Source organism: Gopherus evgoodei, chromosome 23, assembly GCF_007399415.2.
Source record: "Gopherus evgoodei ecotype Sinaloan lineage chromosome 23, rGopEvg1_v1.p, whole genome shotgun sequence".
NCBI classification, from domain to species: domain Eukaryota; kingdom Metazoa; phylum Chordata; order Testudines; family Testudinidae; genus Gopherus; species Gopherus evgoodei.
In genome coordinates, this window is record NC_044344.1 from 2,414,344 (window position 1) to 2,425,724 (window position 11,381).

The 11,381-nt window shown below is 40.5% G+C and overlaps 1 protein-coding gene across 1 annotated transcript; it reads left to right on the top strand.

The window, feature by feature from the left end:
* Positions 1-419: 419 nt before the first annotated feature.
* Positions 420-6,802, top strand: LOC115638868 (keratin, type I cytoskeletal 15-like). Its single transcript, XM_030540889.1, has 8 exons — positions 420-998; positions 1,931-2,013; positions 3,226-3,382; positions 4,288-4,449; positions 4,718-4,843; positions 4,962-5,182; positions 6,192-6,217; positions 6,705-6,802. The coding sequence occupies exons 1-8, from the start codon at positions 420-422 to the stop codon at positions 6,800-6,802; spliced, it is 1,452 nt and encodes a 483-aa protein (XP_030396749.1).
* The last annotated feature ends 4,579 nt before the right edge of the window (positions 6,803-11,381 follow it).

The following is an 11,381-nucleotide window of genomic DNA, read 5'->3' on the forward strand; positions in this document are numbered from 1 at the left end:
AGACTTTTTCTTAAAGTGACTACAGTTGTTTTCGTTAATGCATAAATTGGGTGTGGTCAAACTCACTTGGTTTTTCTTTTCTTGAATGTAAAAAAAAGTAAAACATAATCCAAGTGTCAGAACTGTAGCCTCAAGAAAAAACAAACATGCATTCATCCTGAATCATACCTTTTGTTTAACTGAAGAAAGAAAGTCCCACTCCTCGGGATGTACAGCCAGCTGTGTTAGTAAGCACAGGTTATTATAACCTGGCATCATCCTTAAGGGTGGAGATCTTTTGGGAGAGGGTTGGAGAGTGGGTTTGTCACATAACACCCACCGTGGTTGGTATAAATGGAGCACCACTACAGTGGAAAGACTTACTCTCTTCTCTTAGGCCAAGCTGAGTAACTGACACCAGATCCTTCAGTGCTGCTGCCATGGCTACTTCCTTTATGAAGAGCACCTCTTCTAACTATGGTGGTGGTCTGGGGGGTGGGGGCAGTGGCTCCTCTCGTGTTTCTTCAGTCCGAGTGGGAGGATCCTACAGAGCCCCAAGTATCCATGGAGGATCTGGTGGCAGGGGTGTTTCTGTCTCTTCCACTAGGTACGTCTCCTCTGGAAGTGGATATGGTGGTGGCTTAGGGAGTAGCTATGGGGCTGGATATGGTTCTGGCTTTGGTGGGGGCTATGGAGGAAGTAGTGGCTTTTATTCTGGCTTTGGAGGAGATGCTGGTGGTTGCTTTGGAGGAGGTGTTGGTGGTGGCTTTGGTGGTGTTTATGACTTTGGTGGTGGCTTGGTTGGTGGTGATGGAGGCCTCCTATCTGGAAACGAAAAGGTAACTATGCAGAACCTGAACGATCGTCTGGCATCCTATCTGGACAAGGTGCGAGCTCTGGAGCAAGCAAATACCGATCTAGAAATCAAAATCCGAGACTGGTATAAGAACCAAGGTCCCACTAGTCCAGACCGTGACTACAGTCCTTATTACAAGATAATCGATGAACTCCGAGACAAGGTATGTCATTCATATTTAGAAGGGATTGTTATAGCAATTTGTTGTTATTAGTGAATTGCACATTCCAACTTTTTAAACCAATTAGAAAGAATTACAAAGTCATAATTTCTTTCCAAAAGAGTAAATGTATTGCGGATAAAAACACTCCAGCAGAAAAGAAGGGAACAGCTATTTTGTATTGAAATAAAAGTCTCACGTTGAAAATGGAAGCTTTTTAATGTTAATTGAAAGCTCTAAGATGGTAACAAAATGTGACACAATACTTTAAACTTTATCCACTCAGCTCCCGGATCCATGTTTAGAATATGAATAATGTTTAGCTTTTTTTTATTTTTCCATGTATAAGCTATGAATAGTACGGTGTGGGGTAAGGGTGATATAATGAAATATGTTTTTTTGGAATCCCTAAATCGTGTTTTGATTAATGACTTATCACCCAGATTCAATCCTTCTCCCTTCTTTACTGCTTTTCATGTCTCAGTAGCTATTTACTATCTGCAACTATCTAACCTCTCCCACACCACAACCCTCTGACTCAGCCAAGAGCCCCTTTTCATACTTCGAACCCCTCTGCTCCACCCCCAGTCCACAGCCCCTTCCTGCATCCCAAACCCCTCATCCCTGGCCCCACCCCAGAGCCCTCACCTTCAGCCGGAGCCCTCATCCTCTCCAGCATCCCAACCCTCTGCCCCAGCCTGGAGCCCCCTCCCACATCCTGAACTCCTCATTTCTGGCCCCACTCCAGAGCCCCACCCCCAGATGGAACCTTCACTTCCTCCTGGATCCCAAGCCCCAGTTTTGTGAGTATTCATGACCCACCATACAATTTCCATCCTCAGATGTGGCTCTCAGGCCAAAAAGTTCGCCCATCCCTGTACAGTCATTTTTCACCATTATTCACAGGAATCTTTTTTCTGTCTCCCAATTGCCAGATTCTTACAGCTACTATTGACAATTCCAGAGTCATTTTGGAGATTGACAATGCTAGGCTGGCTGCAGATGATTTCAGACTGAAGTAAGTTAATTTTGCTCTCTGTCTCAAATGAATATTTCTGAAGCTGAATATCTTATCATAGTAGCAGAGAGTATGGATTCCCAACCGCTGCTCACAAGTTTAGGGATGGAATTTTCTCCCTTATCATTTACAAGAGAAAGTCCTGGCAAAAGAATAGATATGCTAAAGGAAGAAATGGGAGAAGAAACGTTATCAGCAATGACACCAAGCCAATCAAGATGTTTTCCTGTTTTGTTATACCTGATGTCTTAGCTTTCTGTACTGTTATTAACTTTTGGTACAGTTCATTCTCACTGAAAAAATTATCATTTAAAGATACTAAAATGAGAAAGGGTCTAAATTTGCTTTCAGTTAGAAGTGGCATGATAGGGTGAGGGGATAATCTCTTTCTTGTACTCATTCCCTCTCAGAGGATGTAGGCATTAGGAGAGGAAAGCTAGATAGGAAAGCCAAAGAGTGACTGTTTACTGACATTCAGGGACGCTGCTGAAATGAGCTTGTCTTCAGGGCACTGCTGTCAAGATACTAAGATTCCACCAACTACTTTCTCTTACAATGAAGTAGCTCTGGGATTATATTTTCTCTTGTAGTGGCCTGGGCAAAGCTAACAGCATATACCTTTCTTCACAACTGACAGGCCACTAAAACTGGATTTTCCATTATCTTTTTTATAGATGTTAATAACCCCCTCTAGTTATACAAACCCATAAAGCTCATATTTATCTGTACTTCAGAAATCTAGTTCAAGTCCAAATACATTTGTTATTTTCAAGTTTTCCTCTTTAAATATAGTGATTTTCTTACTGCTTACGAGCACCAGCCTGATAACCCAGTAGGTGGACATTTTGTAAGTTCCCACATACAGTTCTGGCATTGCATCTAAATCCTGATCTGTCTGTCAGTCTGTCTTATAGTACTAATCACTGTTGTAATTAGGTGCTGGCATCTTGGGATTGGCAAAAATGCCAATTTATTTGGTGGTATGATGGCGTCAAATGTCAACAAAGGATCAAGATGGCTATCACAAATTTTTGCATAGCATACTTTAAAATTGGAACAAACATTCTAGCTTACTATTTTTGGTCTCTCTTCTGATTTTCTGTTGTCCTGTTCCTCTCTGACACAACAGGCATAAGATTCCCTGTTTTTATAATTACATAGGATACAAAGCCAGGCGTTTTCAAATGCCTGTTTCTTTTTTTAAAATTGCAGATATGAGAACGAGTTGTTCCTTCGCCAGAGTGTTGAGGCTGACATCAACGGCCTGCGTAGAGTCTTGGATGAGCTGACTCTGTCCAGAGCTGATCTGGAGATGCAGATTGAAAACCTGAAGGAAGAGTTGGCTTTCCTCAAGAAGAACCATGAGGAAGTGAGTGCTTTAAACATGGAGTGGGGAGAACCATTCACATTTAGAATTCAGTTTGAGATTAAAAAATACCTCCAGGAATGATAGTTTCACAACTGGATGACTTATAAAATATTTTTAACCTTAAAACAAATCCCCAGGCTAACATCCCTCTGATTCCAAACTGTGTTAAAGATGTGAGTTGTGTACCTGCTTTGACATGCATGAGCATGTGGTCAGAAATTTTTAAATTACTCCATAGACAACATTTGTTATATGAAATGTTCCCATTCATTTAGAAACAAAATGACTTTTCCAGACATTTTATTTAAAAAAAGATCACATACATAGATAAACATTAATCCACAGTAACCAAGATATTTCATTTAAAAATTTCAGCTTCAACCACATATTCAAACAAAAATTCAGTGTCTGAATAAATTTCTTCATGAAAAGTAACTGCTAAAGAACCCATGAGTTAAGATATTAAAGTTATAATACATGCAACAGAAATTATACATACTAAAGTTAAATTCTATATTAACGAAAGAAAATAAAAACTTCTAATTTAACAGAGGATGTTGCAACCTGTATCAAGGGAGCGAGGTAATATCTTTTATTGGACCAAATTCTATTGGAGAAAGGCACAAGCTTTCGAGCTTCTCAGAGCTCATCTTCAAGTCTGGGGAAGGAAATCACAGTGTCTGAGCTAATTACAAATTGGGACGGATTGTTAAGCGTAAGGGATTTACACATGCTGTAGGAGCCCATTTAAAATGAAATGGGGAATTAAGGGTAGCAGGCAGTGAGGTATGTAATAACCATAACTCAAACCACACGTTTCCCAACTAAGTTATATAGATTGCTGAGGGCAGAAAGTGTACAAGGGAAGAAAGTATAATCTCTTTTGTGTCCTTATGTCTCTGTAGGAAATGAAAGAATACAGCAATCAGCTGGGTGGAAAGGTCAGCGTAGAGATGGATGCTGCTCCTGGGGTTGATCTCACCAGTATCCTGGCTGAGATGAGAGAGCAATATGAAATGCTGGCTGATAAGAACCGTCGAGAAGCTGAGGCCTGGTTCTATAAACAGGTATGGCTATCCCAAAGAACAAAAAATTGATGCATTAGCAGCTCATCATGGCCCCAATTTCTTTGCAACACTCCTGCATTTGCTGATCAGTTTCTGCATTAGATAAGAAACTAAGAGTCCTCTTTTCACCATTGGACCACTGCTTGGAATCAGATCCAAAGCAAGCAGCACCACGATGGTGATTAGAATGGTACTTTCCTTTTGGGAAATAAAACATTTGGTAATCCAATTTGCATTTGATTTTTTACTGTATTTGTTTTTCTACCAGACTGAGGAGCTGAACCGTGAAGTAGCCACCAGCACCGAACAGATACATACCAGCAAGAGCGAGATTACAGAACTGAGACGCACATTGCAGGGCCTGGAGATAGAACTCCAATCCCAGCTGAGCATGGTACGTGGCTGTTCCATGCACACAATAAGTCACTATTAGGACATGCCTCCCTTTGATCTCTTGCTCTACTACAGAATGAATCTGCATGATAACCCACTTTAACTTTGCTTTATATTAGAAAGCTGGATTGGAAGCCAGCTTGGCAGAGACAGAAGGAAGATACTGTGCACAGCTAGCACAACTTCAGGCCATGATCACCAGCATTGAGGAGCAACTGGCAGAGCTTCGATGTGACATGGAACGGCAGAACCAAGAGTATAGGATGCTCCTGGACATCAAAACCAGATTAGAGCAGGAGATTGCCACTTACCGCCGTCTGTTGGAAGGCCAGGACTCCCAGTACGTAACTATGTCCAAAAGAAAACTCTAATGAGAATGACATAATCTTGTTAACATGGCATATGTTATAACAGTAATGTATGGAATCTGCCCTGAAATTAAGTGGACTTGAGCCTCATTACAACCAGGACTACTGCAGATTTCTGAATTGTACTGACTGGGTACTGGGCCAATTGTGGGCTGTCAATAGATGTCCAGGAAAACCCCAAAGGCTGCCAAAATGCAAGTCCATCTTCAAAGGCAAATGAGCTGATAATGAAAACGTTAATTATGCAAGTGGGAATGCACTCATATTAAATAATGAGCTATAAGATGAGCAATAGATAAAGGTCCTGCATGTTTCTTGCTGCATGGGAATCATTGCCATTAGTATAGAACCATCTGTTAAAGTCTCTTCTCACTACTCATGTAAATGTCACACCCCTGGTTCCTCCATAGAACGAGGAAAATATGCACTGTTATTCAGTGTCATTCTAAGCTATTTCCTCATGTTTCCAGTGTGTAGAACACTTCTTAAATAAACTTTTCACTTGTTGGGGACTCTGATCCACAAACAGAACTGGCATTAATGCTAGTCATAGCATTACTTTTGAGGGGGAAATCAGCTCTTAGTTTTTGTTTTTTTAAATAATGAAATTTTAAGAGAAGTAAAAATGTAGAAATGTCAAGAATGGGAAAAGGAATCTAAAGAGCTACAGCTGTACGGACTGCTGTTCACGTTCTTTACTGTTACTGGACCTTGAGAATTATCAAAAAAGGATAAGCAATAAGATCAATAACAACCAAAACACTGTAACTACTGAATGGTCATTTAAGGGCCACATTTTCAAAAGAGCCTCCATTTTGCATCTGCAGTTTTTCACAGCTGATCTTTTGTACACAAAATTTGCATGTTCCAACTTAGAGGCTGTTCAGTGGTCAGACTACATCAGTAGGATTGAATCTGCTGCGCAGTGCACAGTTGCAGTGGGACTCATTAGTTTAATCCCATATCTCTTCTCTTCCACAGGCTGTCAGGATGGAGCCCTAAGGATGGTAAGGAGGATTTTGAAATAAAGAGAGCAAATAAAATACATTTAGTTGTGGGGTTGGTAGATGCAACCACCATCCTTATGGCAAAATAGAACTGAACAAGCCCATCCTCTATTGACTAGAGGGATTACAGACAGTATCTCCATTTCTCCTCCCAAAGATTGATCATACTGTCTCCAGAGCCCCCACAGCTTTTTTAGGACCAAAATTATTTTATCTCTGGTCTAGCAAACTGGTAGGCACCTGATCACTTGTACTCATACCTCTGAAACCTAAATAATTATGGAGAGCTGGTTGTCCCTTGATCGGCTTCTGCTGAGTCATACCAACAGTAAGGTACTGCCAATTTTGATATGTAATTTTCATATGGAAATTACGTAAGCTTTACTTAGAGTAAGAGAGTGAAGGAAGCTTCTAGTGGGAGGAAAACATTCTATGAATGTATATTTATTTCCCCAGTTGTAATTACTATTTCCCTTTCTCTTCACAGCATCCTTTAGCAGCAGCAGCAGCAGCAGTAAGGTTCGCATCAGTGTGGAAGATTCAGTAGATGGAAAAGTAATTTCGACCCAGGATAGGAAATACTGATTCCCTTCACCAACATGTGACCACCTGTATTGTACCAGCTCTAATGACAGGAGGCATCTGAGAAGGGAATCATGAAATACCTGCCAACAGAGTAACAAGGAATCTGTTCAGTATGCACACTAGAAAATGCTAATGGAAATGATAATTATATAGTCATAACAGTGTAATCCAACAGTGCACAACAGCTTGGTGTCTTTCTTATAATTTCCTCTCTGTCTTTTACACTGACTATGTGTTCTTAAATCCTGAGGTGAAGGGCTCGTTTTACTGCATACCAGCAGCTTTACTGTATTGTATGAGTCTGGATAATAAAATTTCTCTCCTGGCTCGAAATAAATGTCTGTTGAGTTTTTGTTTAAATAATTTTCATAATCAGCAACATGGTTTTGTGTGTTAGGTGTGGCACCCATGTCACGTGTCCAGGACAATCCAAACCAAATTACTATCATTATACATCCCCCTGCAATTGTCTCTAATTCTGAATGCTTTTGGAGTAACTGAGAGATGAATAATTCTATATACTATTAAGTTCCCAACACTACTCCTAATAATACATTGGCAGAAATAAAACAAAATTAGGCTACAGTTAATACGTCTGGGGAAATCATCTAAAATACAGGTAGTGAAGGTGAGAGAGAACCCTGGAAAGCAGTAATGCTTACAGAGATGAATGATAGAGGAGAGCAAGCTAGACATGAGCTTATAATGTGATTTGGAAGCAAAATGTCAGTATGATTTGGGGCTGCATACATACAGGCACTAGGTCATGGTGCAAGAAGGCAATAGTCCCTTCATATTCAGTGCTTATACCTGTATATTGAGATTGCACCTGGGATATACCTTTAGGCACCAGTTCAGTGGAGGAACGATATCCAGAAACTGGAAGGATTTAGGAAAGAATAAGAAAAAAATGATCAAGGAACTGGACAGACTGATTTAAGAGGAAAGATTTAAAGAACTAAACATTTATGCCATGGCTTACTAGGGACATAATAGGACAAATATAATAACCACTTCCAAACAGCTGAAGCCCTGCTTAGCACCTTTTCATATGGAGTCTTCATTACTTCCTGAAAAGGAGAAACAGACATGCCCTTTTAGATCAGGAAGTTCCTTTTCCCTATAATGTCATTTGGAGCTTTGAAATAGGAAAGCAGGACTCTGAGGTAGTGGAGAAAGGCAGGTGGGGTCTGTGACTATGCAGAGTCTACCTCAAAGAACCTTGGTTACAGGTAAGTAACCTCCATTTCTCCTTTGATTGTCCTCTGCATATTCCCATTTATGGGATAGATTAATAAACAGTACTCTGACCGAGAACAGTGGGACGATGGAGTCCTAATTATACAAGGACTGAAGGACTGTGTAGCAGGCCTGGCTGTTCAGTAAGCAGGCCTAGTAGTGAGAGCCTGCTGCTCCAATCTCCCTTTTAGTTCAATGTGTTCTGAGCTCCCTGAATGGTATTCAGCTGGATCAGCTTCTTTGTTAATAATCCCCTAATCCTGCCCATCCTAGGGCTAGGTGTAGGTGAATTTGGGGTTGTTAGGGGGATCCAGGACCTCCTGCTCTGCTGGATCCCAGCCTAGGGTCCTGAAAGTGTGATAGCATGGGATGGCATATGTTAGATCCATGTCTTGCACCTCTTGCCCTGGGCCATGTCCTACCACACCCGATGCAACAGTAAGGTACTGCAAATCCTCTCCTGGTTGTCAGCCCCATTAGCTTATCTGAAAAAATATTTTCCCATTTGTCTCCTTGTTCACAACTCCTCCAAAGAGTCAACAGTAAACCCTTCAAAGCAATCAATCAACCAGAAGGACTGATATAAAAGTAACAGCATTCCCTCCCACAGGACCTGATCACACTGCAATCAAAATGCTATTAGCCCCTGCCAGCCCACAGCGAGGGACCAGTCCAAACAATCATACAGAAGGGACACCATTAAATCCTGGACACTCAGAAGCATATACAATTTTTCAAGTTAATATATTTCAACAGCACAGTGCATCCCTCTCCTCTTTGCTCTTTCCCCATCCCCCTTCCATCATTTAACTTGTAGAGTATTCAGTGTTCTCACCTCTCGTTGGGCTGCCCATGCACTTGTGTATAGATTTGATGTTCCACCACTACAGCACCGTTTATTTTCTAGGTATTTTCCAATAAAGCATAAGATAGTAAAGAAATCAAATCTAATTTTGCCCTCTAACCATGGTATTTTCTTTGCTTGGTAAAAGCAGACTCAATTTAATTGTTTCTGACCCCAGTGGCCTTTATTCTAGCTGCTTTTAGAACACAATGTATCTTTTGAACAACATTTATTTTCTCTTGGAAATCTGAGTGTGCTTCTGCAGATCTCAGTATTTTCCACAACATTCATTTTCCATTGCCAAGGCGAGCACCATACTAATTGTATCCGTTTTGGAGCAATTCATTCACGTTCTTCCATTGATCTCATTCTACTTTTAGGTTTAGTTTTGTATTTTTGCAAGACTGGTTTGTTCCAAGTCTTTTTCATAGAATCTCAGAATAGAATCATAGAATATTAGGGTTGGAAGGGACCTCAGGAGGTCATCTAGTCCATCCCCCTGCTCAAAGCAGGACCAACCTCCAACTAAATCATCCCAGCCAGGGCTTTGTCAAGCCTGACCTTAAAAACCTCTAAGGAAGGAGATTCCACCACCTCCCTAGGTAACCCATTCCAATGCTTCACCACCCTCCTAGTGAAAAAGTTTTTCCTGCTATCCAACCTAAACTTCTACCTCTGCAACTTTTTCTTTGTATCCACCTGGCTGACATACCCCTATATTTATTTGTCAGTTCTTTTTCATGGTTCTTTGAGAATATATTTATGGCTCTCACTTTCTCTCATAGGGCATATCAATGACATTTCATTTTTGCTTCTCAGCTATCTTTGCTCTCTCAATATTCCAGGACTTCTGTACAGCTTTCTCCACCTTAGTCAACAGCTATGAGAAATCTGTCTCCATCTTCTTCTGGTGAGTAAGACTGCAGTAGTGAAGCAGTGTTAATTGTTAAATGGGTTTGATCAACTAGAGTGTACCCAGTTTCTTGTCATTCCCTATCTGTTTTACCATGACCCAGTCATATAAGCTCAGTTTTCAACTGACTATGCTGCCTCACTACTCTGGTGATGGTTCCCTTCATGTCATTGTTGGCTCAAACATCATATAGTTGAACTAGGGTAATCCTTAAAATGCAAAGTCTTCATCTGTGTATGAGTCTCAGCCCACATCCCTGTTAGTGTGACTGAGTAAAATTTTCATATCACTGAAGTCGTGCAACAGCTTTTATTTCAGCTTCAGGGCCTTATTCCATCCTTTGGCTCCCTCAAGATTTGCAGGGAATTATAGAATCATAGAACTGGAAGGGACCTCGAGAGGTCATCTAGTCCAGTCCCCTGCACTCGTGGCAGGACTAATTATCTAGACCATTCCTGAGAGGTGTTTGTCTAACCTGATCTTAAAAATCTCCAATGATGGAAATTCCACAAACTCCCTAGGCAATATATTCTAGTGCTTTATCACCCTGACAGTTAGGACGTTTTTCCTAATGTCCAACTTAAACCTCCCTTGCTGCAATTTAAGCCTATTGCTTCTTGTCCTTCCTCGGAGGTTAAGACAAATAATTTTTCTTCCTCCTCCTTGTAACAACCTTTTACATACTTGAAAACTGTTATGTCCCCTCTCAGTCTTCTATTTTCCAGACTAAACAAGCCCATTTTTTTCCAATCTTCCCTCATAGGTCATGTTTTCTAGACCTTTAATCATTTTTGTTGTTCTTCTCTAGACTCTCTCCAATTTGTTCACATCCATCCTGAAATGTGGTGCCCAGAACTGGACACAATACTCCAGCTGAGGTCTAATCAGAGCAGAGTACAGCAGAAGAATTACTTCTCATGTTTTGCTTACAACACTCCTGCTAATACATTCCAGAATAATGTTCACTTTTTTTGCAACAGCATTACACTGTTGACTCATATTTAGCTTGTGATCCTCTTTGACCCCCAGATCCCTTTCTGCAGTACTCTTTCCTAGGCAGTCATTTCCCATTTCCTTCCTAAGTGGAGTACTTTGCATTTGTCCTTATTGAATTTCATCCTATTTACTTCAGACCTTTTCTCCAATTTATGAAACTTATTTTGAATTTTAATCCTATCCTCCAAAGCACTTGCAATACTTGCAACAGACTAGGGTATGAGAACTGACAGGTATTTATTAATTACAAAGTAGATAAAGGAATGTTATATCTCTAGAGAGAAGCTTAGAAAATGCAGAGGTGATTCACCTACTCTCAGCCATTATTTGAATAATGTTCTTCAATACCTCGGTGGCTGAGTTCCCTTCTAACCTCTTTCTATTAGTTCCTCCTCATACTTCTTTGAATAGTTTTTTCCATACACATATTTCACTATTATTTGTCTAAATTGTTCCAAGGTTGAGCAAATCTTGCCCTTGACATAGACCCAAATACATTTATAATCTACACAGTTTCTCTATAACCTCACTGACAACTGCTCCCCTCCCCCCCCAAAAAAAAGAGGAGAGGTGAAAAGGTGTGAATT

Coding starts and splice junctions, on each gene's coding strand:
- LOC115638868 (XM_030540889.1), top strand. CDS start 420: ATGGCTACTTCCTTTATGAAGAGCACCTCTTCTAACTATGGTGGTGGT. Junction 2,014..3,225: donor GCAGATGATTTCAGACTGAA/GTAAGTTAATTT, acceptor TTAAAATTGCAG/ATATGAGAACGAGTTGTTCC. Junction 5,183..6,191: donor TTGGAAGGCCAGGACTCCCA/GTACGTAACTAT, acceptor TCTCTTCCACAG/GCTGTCAGGATGGAGCCCTA.